The 17,214-nt window shown below is 36.6% G+C and overlaps 1 protein-coding gene across 22 annotated transcripts in view; it reads left to right on the top strand.

Moving 5' to 3' along the window:
* Positions 1-17,214, top strand: part of MARCHF7 (membrane associated ring-CH-type finger 7) — a 47,811-nt gene that overhangs the window by 24,276 nt on the left and 6,321 nt on the right. For 20 of the 22 annotated variants that reach the window (XR_009732448.1, XR_009732452.1, XM_061396338.1 and 17 more), the window contains 5 exons: positions 650-839; positions 2,429-2,581; positions 4,188-5,295; positions 8,317-8,486; positions 15,415-15,524. Coding sequence is in view for 19 of the 22 variants with exons in the window: in XM_061396338.1 (XP_061252322.1) it covers positions 650-839; positions 2,429-2,581; positions 4,188-5,295; positions 8,317-8,486; positions 15,415-15,524 (1,731 nt within the window). In the remaining 3 variants the exon portion in view is untranslated. Of the gene's footprint in view, positions 1-649; positions 840-875; positions 1,701-2,428; positions 2,582-4,187; positions 5,296-8,316; positions 8,487-15,414; positions 15,548-17,214 lie in introns of those variants that run through there. The other 2 variants (XR_009732463.1, XM_061396354.1) reach the window with 2 other exon arrangements.

Below are 17,214 nucleotides of genomic sequence, written 5' to 3'. Positions count from 1 at the left end.
CTTTCTTGGTGTTCTGTTTACCTATAAGAGGAAGAAACAAGGTTCATCAATGGGTTAATATTAAACCTGGAGAACACAATAATTACATATAAATTTTTACTCCTCAGTGTTTCCTAGCCTAGTGTATATATTCAGTTACAAAGAAGACATACCTAAATCAAATTGGCTGTCTAGCAAAATAAGTTACCATGTAAAGGAACAAGTGGTAGAAGACAATAGAACCTACATGGTAGAAAAATTTGTGCTTGGTGAAGAATGAATGATCCTCGGCAGTTTATTAGAACACTATGCTGCTGCTAAGTCGCTTCATTCGTGTCCGACTCTGCGACCTCATGGACTGCAGCCTACCAGGCTTCTCCGTCCATGGGATTCTCCAGGCAAGAACACTGGAGTGGGTTGCCATTTCCTTCTCCAATGCATGAAAGTGGAAAGTGAAAGTGAAGTCGCTCAGTTGTGTCTGACTTTTAGCGACCCCATGGACTGCAGCCTACCAGGCTCCTCTGCTCATGGGATTTTCCGGGCATCAGTACTGGAGTGGGGTTGCCATTGCCTTCTCCATTAGAACACTATAGATTAAATTTAATATTTCAACTATATTTAAAAATTTCAAGTGTTTTGTTCCTTTGTAAAATTTCATTTTAACTTACAGTCTGCATCAGCAGCTGCGTCACCATTTCAACCTACATGGTATAGTGAGTCTGAGATAACTCAGGGAGCACGCTCAAGATCACAAAACCAGCAACGGGATCATGATTCAAAAAGACCTAAACTTTCTTGTACAAACTGTACATCTACCTCAACTGGAAGAAGTGTTGGCCATGGTTTAAATGCAGTATCAGGTAATAATTAATTAAATTTATGTACATACTAGTCACTGTATATATATTTTGGACAAAAGCCCTTTTCCCAAGCTGTTCTGTTTTAAACAAGTAGATTACATGTGAGACTGAGTCAGAAATAAAAGTGGATCTTACAAAATCTTACCTTAGGTTAGTGCTGGAAGTGAAATTAACTCTTCATCTTGGATTTTTGTTCAAATTTGGTAAAAATGTCTTACACAAATGGGATATTAATGGATTTTATTTAATTAGAATAGCTGATATGTAGTAGTAGCAAAGTTTATAAAACTGACCTGTCTTCTGCTCATTATTATAGGAGATAAAGTTTTAAATTGTTACTGGGAAAGCCAGATTTACAGATAACATGTTTAAAATGTTTCCTTAGCGTATTTGTAAATAATACACATTGTGCTATATGACACTTAACTTTAAGAAAATGTAGAAATTCTTTAGTTGAAAAATAGTTGGTGGTGTTCTAGAAGTTCTGTACAAGGAATTGGAATGCTATGATTCTAGTCTTCTAATTGTGTGACATTGGACAAATCACTCAATCACTCTGGTATGAAAGATTTAGGCATAAAGTAATTAGCATAAACGATTCCTTTCTATTTTGTTAAGTAGGACTGCCATGAGAAAGACACTGGCCATCTGAAAGATATTAAGAGTAATGTGATGGGTAAGAGCAGACTGACCTTAACTTTGTAGACAGATAATCGTTATGTAGTGATACTTTTGTTCTCTTCTGCTCTGTAAAGGCATAATAATAACCCCGGGCCTTTTCCCTTAATGAAGGGAAATTATTTAAGGAGTTTAGGACTAGGAGAGGAAGACCCAGAATTTCAAGATAAACAGTAAAGGGGGGTAAGTTTTGAGACTTAATTTTTAATTTCTTATTAAATGAAATTATATCTAACAGAATTTAGATTATAATTGGAATGATACATTAATTCTTAGCATAAGGATGAACGAAGTGTGGCAGCAATAATAGTTCCGACAAAATAATGTAACTTGCAGTATAACCTCTTTCTTTTCAAGATGGCTTTGATTTTGGCTGTTCTCATCACTTTTGCTGTAATCATTTTTACATCATGTGTATATTGTATATTCAGATATTTTAGGGAGTGACTGAGACATTGGCTTTCTAGATGAGGGGTAGATTTTCGTATTAGAGAAGAGTGTGTATGAGTAGGAGATAATTTTATGAGTGATTAGTTCATTAGTGGATTTTGCTTTTCATTGCAACTATATAACTGGATTCCTATGTGCGCATGCATGCCTCATCACTTCAGTTGTGTCCGACTCTTTGCAACCCCATAGACTGTACCCCGCCAGTCTCCTCTGTCCATGGGATTCTCGAGGCAAGAATACTGGAGTGGGTTGCCATGCCCTCCTCCAGGGGTCTTCCTGACCCAGGGGTCTTCCTGACCCAGGGATCGAACCCGCGTCTCTTAAGTCTCCTGCACTGGCAGACAGTTTCTTTACCACTAGCACCACCAATAAGCCATAATTATCTCTGTGTAGTATTGAAAATTTGTCATCAGAAACCTGGAAAGCTTTCTCTGAATTAAAACTTCTTCAATTATTTTAAGATTCTACTTGGAGGCATAGTCAAGTTCCCAGGTCTTCATCAGTGGTACTTGGATCATTTGGAACTGACTTGATGAGAGAGAGGAGAACAGATTCCTCCATTAGTAATCTTGCGGATTATAGTCACCGAAGTGGTGATTTCACAACTTCATCATGTATGTATAAGCTATACTGTTATGCATAATTTATCTAATAATGTTATATTTTCTTCTTTGTATCATTAAAATCACAGTACAGAGGAATAAATAAATACTATGAAGATTTAGAATATAGGATAGCTTGATATATATTCTAGGACTTTGCTGTTTTACTGTAAAAATTGTAACCAATCTAAGTATCCAAATTCTGTTTGCTTATAATTTTTCCACTCTTCTGAATGTATATGTTTTAGATATACTTGATAATTATTATATGCTGCAATATAATTTGCCTTATGAATTAAGAAAAACATGAAATCATCATTTTAAGACATAATTTAGAATTCATTTAGTTTAGCATGAATTTGTTTTTGTTTTCATTTAGTTGAAATAAAAACCCACACTGTTTCTGTCACTGTGTGTAAGCCTAAATTAAAAAAAATAGAAGTCCAATGAGTTATCCATTATGCAGTGAATCCACCTGAAAAAAATAAGTGCAATTAAAAAAATAAAAATAAAACAATAATAGTACATAACTGAAGATAAAAGATACTAACTGAAGTTGACAGTCATAGCAGACAAAAGTGGAATTTGATTTACAAAGAAGAATATACATTTCTATTGGGAGGTTTAACTAGATTTGTTAAATGACCTTATTAGGGCAATTTGTTGCTTTATTTAAGACAAATGAAAGCGTATTTTCATTTGCTTGACTTTGGATGGAGGAGGTTTAGTAAACAGTGTCAGTAGCTTCTAGGTTTGGGGAGTATAAGTGTGTGAAATAGATTCGTCCCCATTGATTCTTCCATGAGGTACCATGTGTTAGCACAGTAACAATCTAGTTCTTAAACTAGGTATATGGACGAATATTTTTTATAAAGGAATGCTGTGGTATTTCTCATTCCACTTGAAGGTTAGAATCATCAGCAATGTACTGTTAAAATTGCAGATGCCAGAGCTCTATTCTGACTAGGAGTTCCGGGCCAGTATTTTTTTTTTTTAAACATAGTTATGGTTGATGAGTAATCAGGGATTAAAATCCCTGTTGTTAACTTGAAAGAAGAGGCCAAAGGTTGGAGAAAGTTTGAACTGTTAGCATGGTTTGCTATAAAATGACAAGAATGATAATATTTACATGAAATAACTTTGTACTTATTAGAGTAAGAAAAATTTCAAAAACACCATCTCCCTATGAGAATTTTGCTTTTACTTGTTATGAGTCATTTACTTTGAGTTTTTGACCCATTTAAAATTCCTTATCCATTTAGATGTTAGGTATTCTTCTCCCATATCAATTTTTGATCAGTAAATTCAACTGTTATACCTTCATCCGTGTTGGTTGATTGATGTTTGCCTCTTATAAAGCTATAATGCATTTCTGTTTTTAAAAATTTGTAATGACGACTTTATTCAGCAGCACTGGATTTTACCAAAAGTGTAGACAGATAGTTAAATATGTTAATTTTTTTTCTGTAATGGTAGTTAGGCTGTGTAGCTATAATATGCCAGTGTTCAGTTTGAATCTAAGGGTTAATTTTGGCATTAATTAGTGGTTAATAGACTTAAATTTAATAATGCACAGATAATTCACGTAATTGGTTATCTTTTCTTTTTTAAAAAATAGGTGTTCAAGACAGAGTTCCTTCTTCATATTCACAAGGAGCAAGACCAAAAGAGAACTCATTGAGCACTTTACAATTGAGTGCATCATCTACTAACCACCAAATGCCTTCTGAACATCAAACCATACCATGTTCTAGGGACTCTGGTAGAAATTCTTTAAGATCAAATTTTTCTCCAAGAGAATTAGAATCTCCCCAAAGCAGTATGCAGCCTGGATTTTCTTATACTTCAAATAGAGGTGAAACCTCAACTATAGGCAGTTCAGATAGGATTAACTCATCTCACAGATCATTTCAAGAATCTTCTGACAATGAAGGTAGACGCACAACAAGGAGATTGCTGTCACGTATAGCTTCTAGTATGTCATCTACTTTTTTTTCACGAAGGTCTAATCAAGACTCCTTGAATACAAGGTCATTGAGTTCTGAAAATTCTTATGTTTCTCCAAGAATCTTGACAGGTTCTCAGTCTCGTGGTAATGCAGCATCAGCCTCTGATATTCCTGATAATAGGGCATCCGAAGCTTCTCAGGGATTTCGATTTCTTCGGCGAAGATGGGGTTTGTCATCTCTTAGCCAAAATCATAACTCTGAGCCAGATTCCCAGAATTTTAGCCAAGAATCTGAAGGCAGAAATACAGGACCGTGGTTATCTTCCTCACTTAGAAATAGATGCACACCTTTGTTCTCTAGAAGGAGGCGAGAGGGACGAGATGAATCTTCAAGGATATCTACCTCTGATATACCATCTAGATCTCATCATCTTTTTAGAAGAGAATCAAATGAAGTGGTTCACCTTGAAGCACAGAGTGAGCCCCTTGGGGCTGGTGCCAACAGACCGCAGGCATCTGCAGCACCAAGCAGTGTTGGTACAGGTGACTCCCCCTCAGATTCAACTCGGAGCGGACGAAGTACAGGGATAACGGGGATCCTTCCTGGTTCCTTATTTCGATTTGCAGTGCCCCCAGCACTTGGAAATAATTTGACTGATAATGTTATGATCACTGTAGATATTATTCCTTCAGGGTGGAGTTCATCTGATGGAAAAAATGATAAAACTAAAAATGTACCTTCAAGAGACCCAGAAAGACTACAGAAAATAAAAGAGAGGTAAGTTTGAATACATGTCTTAAGCCTGTAAAGCAGTAACAGATTAAAGAAAGAACTGTTTGTTTCTAAAATGGTTTCTCATAAGAGTGATGTCTGAAATTTTCTTCCTTTAAAATTTACATCCAGTAAGATGTTAGTATCTTGCTCAGAGGTAAAATGGATGAGAATTAATTCTAGAGGTAGGTACTGGGGGTGTAAATTGCATCGGGAAATAATCTAAAGGTTGTTTTTAACCAGCTTTGGACACAGATACGTATGGAGACAAAAGGCCTTAATCTCTTACCCTTTGTCTTGGTAGGCTAGTGCTACATGGAATTGGTTAAGTTGACCCAAGTGGTCATATGTATCAAGACAATATTTCACCTTTTAATAAGATCATTTATTTACCATTTATTTATATTTCTGATTTCAAATCTTTTTGGGGATGAGGTAAAATCACAGATTTTTAAATTTTTTTAAAGTCTAAATGTATGCTGAATTACTGTGACTGACAGAAATGTCAATTTAAATTCAGAACTTAGAATTTTTTATTCATATGAAATCTTCTGTAGAGTTTAGATTGCTTAAAAATCTCTGGGAAAAGATGAAAGATCAGAGATTTTCAGTCCAACTTAATTATTTTGTCGTGTTAATATTGTTGCTTAGTTTTTCCATGTATTACTTTTATGATGAAATAGGATAGGATGCTGCTGCTGCTGCTGAGTCGCTGCAGTCGTGTCCAACTGTGCTAGGCAAGAACACTGGAGTGGGTTGCCATTTCCTTCTCCAATGCATGAAAGTGTAAAGTGAAAGTGAAGTCGCTCAGTCGTGTCCGACTCTTAGCGACCCCATGGACTGCAGCCTACCAGGCTCCTCCGCCCATGGGATTTTCCAGGCAAGAGTACTGGAGTGGGGTGCCATTGCCTTCTCCAATAGGATAGGATAGTGCACATAAAATATACTTGTAAGAAGAAAAGACTTACGTAATGCTAAGGTCGTTGGGTGTTTTTGGTTTTTGTTTTTTCTTATTCATAAAGGCCCCAGTAATGAAATTGTTGGGGAGCATAGTTGTTAGTATCACTTTAGATTCTTTTTTGTTTTTAACAAGAAACAATTCAAATCTTACTCTGGGTAATAAAGGAAGCTTCATATGCTTTCTAAGATAGTGAACATAGACGAGTATGTTTCCACTTTTCCTTAGAAAAAACAAATTGTACCAAGTAAAGATTCCCTTAAAATTTGCTTTTTCTCCTTTCGTAGAGAAGAATTTATTCTCCTGTGGTAGTGTTAGGTTTAATGTTATAGGAGCAGCCTCTATTTGTGAACAGTCTACTGAGTAATATAGTAAGTACTATATTTCTTATGCTCAAAGTGAGATTAATTTGAGTGCAATAGTGTAAGTAGGCAAAGCATTAGTTTACTGATGTCCAAAGAGTAACCAATTAAGCCAGCACTTCCCTGTCTAGTTAGCTAGTTCAAAAGCACATTTGTTGGGGTATTTTGACATGGAGTTTATATGTGCGTGTTCCTTTATTATGTTTTTCATTTATACATGAGGATTATAATATACTTTACAATTAAATGAATAAAAGTGTAAAAAAATGGACTCTCCCAGAGTAAAAACTCAGAGCCAAAGAAAGTCACATCTGAAGGTAAAACATAAAGATTAACATTCGAGGGGCTTCTCTGGTGGCTTAGTGGTAGAATCTGCCTGCCAGAGCAGTAGACACAGATTGGATCCCTGGTCCAGGAAAATCCCACATGCCACACAGCAACCAAGCCCATGCGCCACAATTACTGAGCCTGTGTTCTAGAGTCCAGGAGCCACAACTACTGGAGTCTGCACGCCCAGACCCTGTGCTGTGCAGCAAGAGAAGCCCCCTCAGGGAGAAGTCTGCACACGACAGCTAGAGTAGCTCCCATTCACGGCAACTAGAGAAAAGCCCATGCAGCAACAGAGACTCAGCCAAAAATAAATAATAACTGTTGAGAAAAAACAAAGATTAATACTTGAGGTTATATCTCTGGTTAAGTCTAGGTATGGAAGTCACCTCAAAGTACATCTGTTTCTCTTTGCACAAATCTTTTGCTAAACTCATATGAAACCCATATAATATAATCCAGGTTGTATTTCAGTTAATGTTTAGTATTCTGTATCATCAATTTATTGAGTACCTTTTTTGTGTCAGCAGTGGACTAAGGTGAGAGATTTAACCAAAAAAAATGACTTATTCTATAGTGATCATTTCTGCATTTAAAGAAGCAGTACATGTTGGCCTGTGAAATACAGGATGTGGGTTAATGGGAACTACTCCACACTTTAAAATCCTAACCTATGAGAATGATTTACTAACATTACTAGGGGTGGGGAAAATGAGGAATTTTAAAATCTATTGTTTTGATTTTATTATGATTTAATACAAAACTTTATCAGTTTAAACATAACGTGGTTCTGAGGTGAGGTGAAGTCATTCAGTCGTGTCCGACTCTTTGCAGCCCCATGAACTGTAGCCTCCTAGGCTCCTCCATCCATGGGATTTTCCAGGCAAGAGTACTGGAGTGGGTTGCCATTTTCTTCTCCATAACGTGGTTCTAACAACATGTAAATTGAAAAATCACAAGTCAATGTTTAATTCATCAAAGTTGACTTAAAGTTTTGAGGGGACAAAAGTAATGGGTATATATGTACATTATCTTTATACTCCTGGAATTGAAGTAATCTGTGATATTGCAGAAATTAAAATCTTAATGAAACTTATAAATTATGAAAGCTGTGGAACTTAAGCTGTGGTACCAAGGACAGAATTACTTTAAATTGTTTGAAGATAAGTAATAGGGTAGCCTATTTGATTTCTTTTAAAATATTACATTTTTTACTCTTGTTGAAAGTATTTTTCCTGTAGTTGCTATTTATTATTGTTATTGTTTGCCTTTTTTCTACCCAGAGAGACCATGATATATTTTGGAATTATGTATGACTAGAAGTGACCAACCAGGATGAGTTTTGATAGCTCTGTTTAGGAAATATACTGTCTTTTCCAGCCTCCTTTTAGAGGACTCTGAAGAAGAAGAAGGTGATTTATGTAGAATTTGTCAGATGGCAGCTGCATCATCCTCTAACTTGCTGATAGAGCCATGCAAGTGCACCGGAAGTTTACAGTATGTCCACCAAGAGTGTATGAAGAAATGGTTACAGGCCAAAATTAACTCTGGTAAGATTTACCCCTTTGTGTATTAAGTTTTCACAGTTTTTTCTAAGAAATGCATGCGTGTATGGATTTTAGTAACAATTCTGATTATAATTTATTCAAATGTCTACTCTTAACAAAAGTGTCGATCATTTTTTGAAGCAAAAGCATTAAAGAGCATTAGTTTTGCTTCATAAATTTAATGTATGGTAGTGTTGTATTTCATTTACTGAATAATTTATTTACTTCCATATGTGTATAGTTAACTGTGATTTGTTATTGCTGATGACCCTTATATCATGTAAGATGCTTTTGAATCAAAGAAATACTGTTACTATTTAGCAGCTATGTGTCCTTGAGAAAGATTTATTTTCTCTAATGTTAATATGCAGCAGTAGGATTGCTATAGGGAGTCGTTATTTATTAAGTGCTGTTATGGAGCCAGGCATCGTTATAGATACGGGATATAGAGAACAAGTCAGACAAGGCAACCTTCTCCCATGGTGGTGGTATTAGGTGTTAAAGGAATGCCTTGTTGAGATGCTGCTGCTGCTAAGTCACTTCAGTCGTGTCCAACCCTGTGTGACCCCATAGACGGCAGCCCACCAGGCTCCCCCGTCCCTGGGATTCTCCAGGCAAGAACACTGGAGTGGGTTGCCATTTCCTTCTCCAATCTTGTTGAGATGAGAGCATTTTAAACTTGAACAAAGAGGAGCTAGCTATTCTAGAATGAGAGGAAGAGCATTCCAACACATGGAACACCTGGCACAGAGCCTTTAAGGTGGGAATGACTTAGGTGTGTTTGAGGAACTGAATGAAGGCCCAGTGTGGCTGTAACTTGTGGGAAAGGACAGGGGTGATAAGTTGAGATACGAGAGATGAGCAAAGGCTTGCTTATTTAGGACTTTGAAAGCTAATGTCAGAAGCTTAGATTTTTATAAATGTTATACGAAGCCACTGAAGGTCAGGGGAGTGAAATGATCTTATTTCTATTTTGGCTGCTCTGTGAAGAGTGGATTTTATTGGGACAAGAGTGAAAGCAGGGAGCTATTGTGACCAACTAGGAATCTATTGTATTAGAGGTGGTGGTGGTGGTGGTAGAAATAGATGATTTGAGTATGTTTTGGAAGTAGATTCTATGGGACTTGCAAATGGATTGGATGTGGTGGAGTGAAGAAGAACAATTAGAGAAGTAACTGTTTTTGCCTTGATCTACTAAGTAAATCGTGGGACCATTTACTAAAATAAAGAAGACTGAGAAAAGTGTAAATTTGGGAAAGGAAGCCAAGAGTTCTGTTTTGGAAATAATTATATATGAACTGTTTATTAGATAATGATATGGAAATGTCATCTGGGCAGTTAGCAAGACAAGCATGATGTTTCAAGAGTTTCAGTGCTGAAAATTTCAGTTTTGGGAATCATGAGCACATAAATAGTATTTTAAGCTTTGAGATTAAATGTCACTAGCGCAAGGGCAGATACCAAAAAAATGAACCCGAAACAGAGCTCTGAAGCACCCACACATTTAGTGGGAACAGAGAAGATTTGAGGAACAGCCTCAGTCTGGTACGAAGAAAACAGAAAATGTAGTGTTGTGCAAGTCAAAAGAAGAACATGTTCTAAGAGGATGTAATCAACCCTGTCAGGTACCACAAAGAAGTCAGAACAGAAAGATAAGAACAAAGAAATGACAGCTGGAATTTGGCAGCATGGATGTCCTTGGTGACTTCATTGCTGGGCGAAGTGGATGAGGTGAGGTGTCATTGTATTACTAAATTGGGCTAAGACTAGGGAAGCAGCAACACAGACAGACCCCCTCTTACAATAAACTTTACTGTCAGGATAATTGGAGATACAGGGTAGAAACTGGAGAGTTTTCTACCACCTGGTCATGGTACATGTTTTTGTTTTTTGTTTTCAAGGTAGAAAATTTGACGACATGTTTTTATTTTAACAAGAGATACTGTGAAGAGAAAAATTTATGAAAAGAGAAGGGGAAGAGGGGATCCAGAGTACAGGTTGAATAGGTAGTTTTTAATAGGAAAAGGGTACCTGGTAGTGTAGATATGGACTATTTCTAACCAAAGTGTGTTGCTTTGGTGAGAAGGTGCTTAAATTCCCATATAATTGCCTCTGTTTTCTTAATAAGGGTCTTTAGCTGATGGAGGGGATGGGTTAAGAAATTTTCGTGTGTGAGGAAAAGAACATTCTAAAATGTTTTCAGATAGTACTAGTGTCCATAAAAATCTGTGGCTATGAATATGATTTAAAAGTGTGATTGGGATACATGTACATTTTTAAGAAGCAATTTTCAGATGCTTGGATACAGACAAGGATTTGAGTTCAGTGGGGTTGAGACCTTTGACAGGCAAAAAATGATGAAGGGAGTTAAAGTTGGATGTGGTTGTAGTGAGCTTAGAAATTAGACAAGAAAGAGGGAGTAAGGACATTAGGAAGTAGATAGTGAGAAGTCGGATCTGTGTTTTTTGAATCTCATTGACATTGAAGATAATTGCCAGAGTAGGTGAGCTAGAATAGTGAAAGATCGTAGGTATACAGAAGAGATGCTTAACACACAGATTTTAGGAGTAGTGCTGTAAAGTGCAATGACGAGGTCAAGGTTAATGACCATAAAGTGGGTGGCTGAGGTGGGGACAGGTAATATTGGAAGCAAGGATGTTGAGGAAGTCAGAATCAATTATGGTCTTTGTAGATGTGGAAATAACCAAGAAATAAGTTGTGTAAAGAAGATAGGTGCTACTTTGCCAACAAAGGTCCATCTAGTCAAGCCTGTGGTTTTTCCTGTGGTCATGTATGGATGTGAGAGTTGGACTGTGAAGAAGGCTGAGTGCCGAAGAATTGATGCTTTAGAACTGTAGTGTTGGAGAAGACTCTTGAGAGTCCCTTGGACTGCAAGGAGATCCAACCAGTCCATTCTGAAGGAGATCAGCCCTGGGATTTCTTTGGAAGGAATGATGCTAAAGCTGAAACTCCAGTACTTTGGCCACCTCATGCGAAGAGTTGACTCATTGGAAAAGACTCTGATGCTGGGAGGGATTGGGGGCAGGAGGAGAAGGGGACGACAGAGGATGAGATGGCTGGATGGCATCACTGACTCGATGGACGTGAGTCTGAGTGGACTCCGGGAGTTGGTGATGGACAGGGAGGCCTGACATGCAGCGATTCATGGTGTCACAAAGTCGGACACGACTGAGTGACTGAACTGAACTGAAAGTCATTAATGAATGAGGAAGAACTTTGAGTTTCAAAACAGCAATAGGTATCGGGGACGTCTATCCCTGTTTCTTGGTCCTGAGGTGCAAACGGTTGTTGGGAGGAAGTGATTGCAGAAGAATATTTTATCAGTCTGTGAGGCCCTGTGGTTCAGTCTTGAAGTTGAACAGGTGACTCATAAAGGAAATTGGTTGAGAAGAATTTACCTGTGTTTAGCAATGAGTACCAGGAGGACCTAGTGAAATATGACTAGTAGGGTGGGAAATTAGATCATAGTAATAAATGAACATACTTGTGTGGCAGTGATGGTCTGATGATGATAGTTGGGTGACAGAAAAATAGGTTGTGAAGTATGATGGTATTAATTTCAGTGTTAATGATCTGTTGGAATTTGATAAATGTGTTCAAACTGGATATGATGAGACTAGCGGAAAACTTTTCTTCCTGCAGCAAGATAGCAGAGGCCTCATTGGGGTATGGGGTTATCTTTTTTTCTAAACTAATCTGATCCCAAACCTGTGGGATGGGCCAGTCTTACCTGTAGCAGCCTCTTTTTGACTGTGTGGTGTAATGAAAGCCTTGTGCACTTTATTAGGCACTGCCCTGGGGTGTTAATAAGTTTAAATGAATGCTCAGCATGGTTCTTGACACTTAGCAAGGGCCCAGAAATGTTAGCTATTACCAGAATGAAAAACACCTTGACTCACCTTCTATTATATTTGCAACTGGATTGTTAGTATTGTATAGGTAGGAAAACAGGTAATACAATATATTATTTAAGAACATTGGCTTTTGAGAGTTAGACTTGCTTTAGGTTGGAATAATGACTCCCCAACACTTAACTATAGGATTTTGAGTAACTGTCTTAACTTTGGTTCTCAATTCTGGTTGCTGATCAGAATTACCCATCTATGTTTTAAAAACAGAGATTCCTTAAATCCAATTTCTAAACATTCTTGAATGTTAAGTAGGTCTGGGGCTGGGCCTCAGTTCCATCAAGAGTCAGATTGAGGAATAGTTTGTTGTTAAGATCAAGTGAGATGATGTTTATGAATAGTTTCTCACAGGATTGGGCTCACAGTAAGTAATTAAATAGGTTTTAAAGGTAATGATAAGTATTCATGGTGATGAATGTTAAGATCTCAAGAACTGAACCTTCCTGTTAAGTTTTCACAAGGCTTTCTCATATTTACTTGACGACCTCATCTGGTAGATGATTCATTCTGATAGAGATTTGTTTAAACATTTAAGCAGCTGCTATATATAGACTGTTAAAAACTCTGAGGATGTTCAAAGATGAATAGAATACGTTTAATATAAGCTTAGGCAAATGTAGGCAGGGCCTACTGAATGAGGTGGGATATGAAGGACACCTGAGGGGTGTCCTGGATTAAATGAGGGGTCCTGGATTAAAGATTTCAAGGATAACTGGTTCCTCCAACTGCATACGGCCTTTTTGAACAACTTCTCTGTTATTTGTTCCATAGAAGAGAAACATGAAGCCTTAAAATGTGAAAGACCATTATTAAATTGCATCCAGTGTCCATATTTTATAATCATCATACTTTTCCTGCTTCTGATTCAAAGAATAAATGTCTTAATAAGAGAAAACCTTCTGAAGTGTCACATTTTTTATATTCTCCATCTTGAGTGTAGTATATTTCAGTAATATATTTTTAAAGTTTAAGAAAATATTATGAATGCATTTTAATTTCAACACTTTCAAGTATGCTTGACTTCTAAAAAGCAAATCGATATTATTCACATACTTGATAAATAGAAATGTCTTTTGCAGTTTCACTCCAGCCTATCTTGAGGCGACATAGACATGTTACTACCTCAAAGTAGCATTCATTCATTTTCCTTTCAGCTGTTTTTAGAAAATGCATGTAAGTTACTACAACTGTTGTCTTAGACTTTATGCTAAATTTTTATTATTAACAAATTGTTATTAAATAACACTAATTCTAAGAGTTTATGAGCTCTTCAAGACAGGCATGACTACTTCTTTCTTAATGTCTAGAACTTCTAATATTTTTTTGGCACATAACAAGCACTCAACAAATGTTAAATTGAATTTAAATCTTTACCTTATTACGCATATGACTTATTCTAGTTTTTAGGACAGTTTTTCATTTTAAAGCCCTGTTTAACAAGGAGGAAAATGGCAATATGTTTAATTAAACAAGACTGGTACTTAATTAGAGCCAGAAGCTTAGGAGTAACCAAATGTTGAGTGCATATAGGACAGAAGGAATTGTACTTAATTATGGTAAAACAAATATATAACATGAAATTTACCCTTTTAACCATTATTTAGTGTATAATTCAGTGGCATTAAGTAGATTTAGAATGTTGAGTAAGCATCACCACTATTTATTTACAAAACTTTTATTAAGTCATCCAAAACAGAAATTCTGTATCTATTCGGCACTAATACCCTTCTCACCCTCTTCTCAAGCACCTGGTAAATTCTGATCTACTTTCTCTCTGAATTTGCTTATTCTACATATTTCATATAAATGAAATCATACAATATTTGGGGGCTTTTTGTATCTTATCTGTGTCTTATATCACTTAGCAGTTGTACCACGTATCAGGACTTCTGTTTTATGGCTGAGGGGAGCTGTTTTTATCTGAAGAAGAGTGGATCCCTTTCTTTGCCTCCTAAGTTATAGGGAAGACACATTTCTTAGACCATAGGCAGTCTTAGTATATGTTATCACATCAAAGATACTGGCCTAGGTCTATGTAACTAGTTGTTTTAGATACCATGTTTTTATGGCATCCGGTCCCATCATTTCATGGCAAATAGAGGAGGAAACAATGGAAACAGTGACTATATTTTCTTAGAAGACAGCGATGACCAGCCTAGACAGCATATTAAAAAGCAGAGACATTACTTTACCAACAAAGGTCCATCTAGTCAAAACTATGATTTTCCCAGTAGTCATGTATGGATGTGAGAGTTGGATATAAAGAAATCTGAGTGCCAAAAAATTGATGCTTTTGAACTGTGGTGTTGGAAAAGATTCTCAAGAGTCCCTTGGATTGCAAGGAGATCCAACCAGTTCATCCTAAAGGAAATCAGTCCTGAATATTCATGGGAAGGATTGATGCTGAAGGTGAAATTCCAGTACTTTGGGCACCTGATGCAAAGAACTGACTCCTTGAAAAAGACCCTGATGCTGGGAAAGATTGAAAGCAGGAAAAGAAGGGGATGACAGAGGACGAAATGGTTGGGTGGCATCACCAACTCAATGGACGTGAGTTTGAGCAAGCTCCGGGAGTTGGTGGTGGACAGGGAAGCCTGGCGTGCTGTAGTCCATAGGGTCGCGAGGAGTCAGACACAACTGAGTGACTGAACTGAACTCAACCTTTATGGCATCTTATCCAAGTACTTAAAGAGGAAGTAGGAAGTACAGATAATATTCCATTGTCAGCATCCCACATCAAAATATATGAGTATCTGGGATGGGAAAATAAACACAAGATGGAGGCTTAGGTACCACAAGAATAGGACATGCGCGTCAGGTGTTACTAATTGCTATTTTAGGAGACGTTACTGGTTTATGTTAGTAGTACAGTCTCCCTGCAGTCTCTTCCTCCCTTCCTTTTAGTTTTCTATATTCTAAGCTTAAAACCCACAAGGAAAAATGTTTTGTGGAGATATAGCAAAATTAAGCTTTATTTGTGATTTTTTTTTTTTTTTAACCAGGTTCTTCACTAGAGGCTGTAACCACCTGTGAACTCTGTAAAGAGAAGTTGCAGCTTAACCTGGAGGATTTTGATATTCATGAACTACATAGAGCTCGTGCAAATGAACAAGTTAGTATATTTTGCCTAATTTGGTAAGTGTCTATTCTGTGCTTAAAGGACAACTCTTGAAGAAAAGATTAAATCATGATCTGAAAACCTACATTAAAATAGTAACGTAATTTTCTTTTACTGCATTAAGTATAATTTTTCTTTACTTTCCTATAAGTTTTGAAAGGGCAAAAAAGCAAGTCACAGGTTTTAAATTATTAAGATAAAATGTATTATATGGTCCCTAAATAAACCTGAAAATAAAGGCTTAGGAAAGTGGTCCCCAAATAGGCATGCTAATCTTAGCTCTCCAGAGCTGTCTCAGTTGTGAATGCCTCAGTCCTGGACTGTAATTGAAATGCCTAGCCCTGGATCTACATCCTCTGTCTTTTAATGTTAGAAGCAGTTTTTTGTGTGCCTGTCTGCCCCCACCCCCCAATGTTCTTCTACTCTCCTAGTTCCCTCCACTCTCCTTATTGCTACCTGCAGCTTTATACAGAATACCTTAGGAAATCTATTATTCCAAATTCACATTGTTTATAAACCTCTTTCTTTTAGTATTGTGTCATTTTAGTCTATTTATATAATGAATAATCTCCAATCTTATTTAAAATTTTTTCAGATATTCTCATTTCTCAGATTTTTTTGATGTGTATTGATAACTATTCTCCTGAGAATTGACTTGGTCACTAATTTTTATTTTTTGAAGCTTTAAACTTTTAAAAAATTTTGATATGCTTAGGGAGAACGAAGAGCTCAGTATTTCCTCCCTTTCCCCCCTGCCAAAGGAAAATTCTGAGAGCAAAAAGATGTTCAAGGAGATTACAGGGTTGACTCAAGAGCCATACTATCCAAGTATGCTTAGCATATTCATTATAAAAAGAGAGATGATGGTGGGAGAGTGCATAAATGCTTGAAAAACACTTTTTAAATAAAGGAGTAATGGACGCCCCCTTTTTTTTGATTGAGGCAAATTTCACATAAACATAAAAATCATAAGTGGAATCAAGCAACATAATCCTGTATGGATACCCTTTACTTTTAAAATGTAGGGATAATGAATACCCTTTGAAAAATCTGATTAAGACCACACTCAATAAAATTTACAGATTCACAAAATTTGTATATGATTTAAAGGATTTTCAGATCCTTTGAAGCGGATTACTTCAATCCAGGTAAAGAATCACTCAAAATGCAACTCTGGGCAATTGATGTAGCACAGATGCTACTCATACTAGTTTATTTTATTCTTTAATGAGCCAGCTGTCCAAAGAGAATACTAGTTTCACCAATTGTCTTAAATCTCCAAGGAATCTCTCTGGATAGCTGAGCATTGGTATTTTAAAGAACAAGGGAAAGAGTAAGTAAAGGTAGAATGATGGAAATAAATTTTTTTTTTAATCTTCTCAAAATGAGAGTAGATTTCAAAGGATGATTTTCTCCTGCTGTCCTTCCTTCTCTAGGAAGGTGCTCCATCATGTCTCTGAAAGGTGGTTCTTTGCATTTCATTTCAACCAGGAATGTTTTCATTTCTCCAAGGATTGAATGGCCCACAATCTTAAATAATTTATAAGTGAGAAAATGTTAGGTGGAGTACAAAACAATGACAAGTCTTGATTAAGCTTCCTGACTTTTAACTTCTTTGTTCTGTGTAAATCTTGGATTCTGGGGGCCTAAGAACTATAATTTTAAATAACTAGTTTAATACAGT

This window comes from Bos javanicus, chromosome 2, assembly GCF_032452875.1.
Source record: "Bos javanicus breed banteng chromosome 2, ARS-OSU_banteng_1.0, whole genome shotgun sequence".
NCBI lineage: Eukaryota > Metazoa > Chordata > Mammalia > Artiodactyla > Bovidae > Bos > Bos javanicus.
Note: the sequence above shows the minus strand (reverse complement) of the source record. Positions and strands in the feature narration are given on the sequence as shown.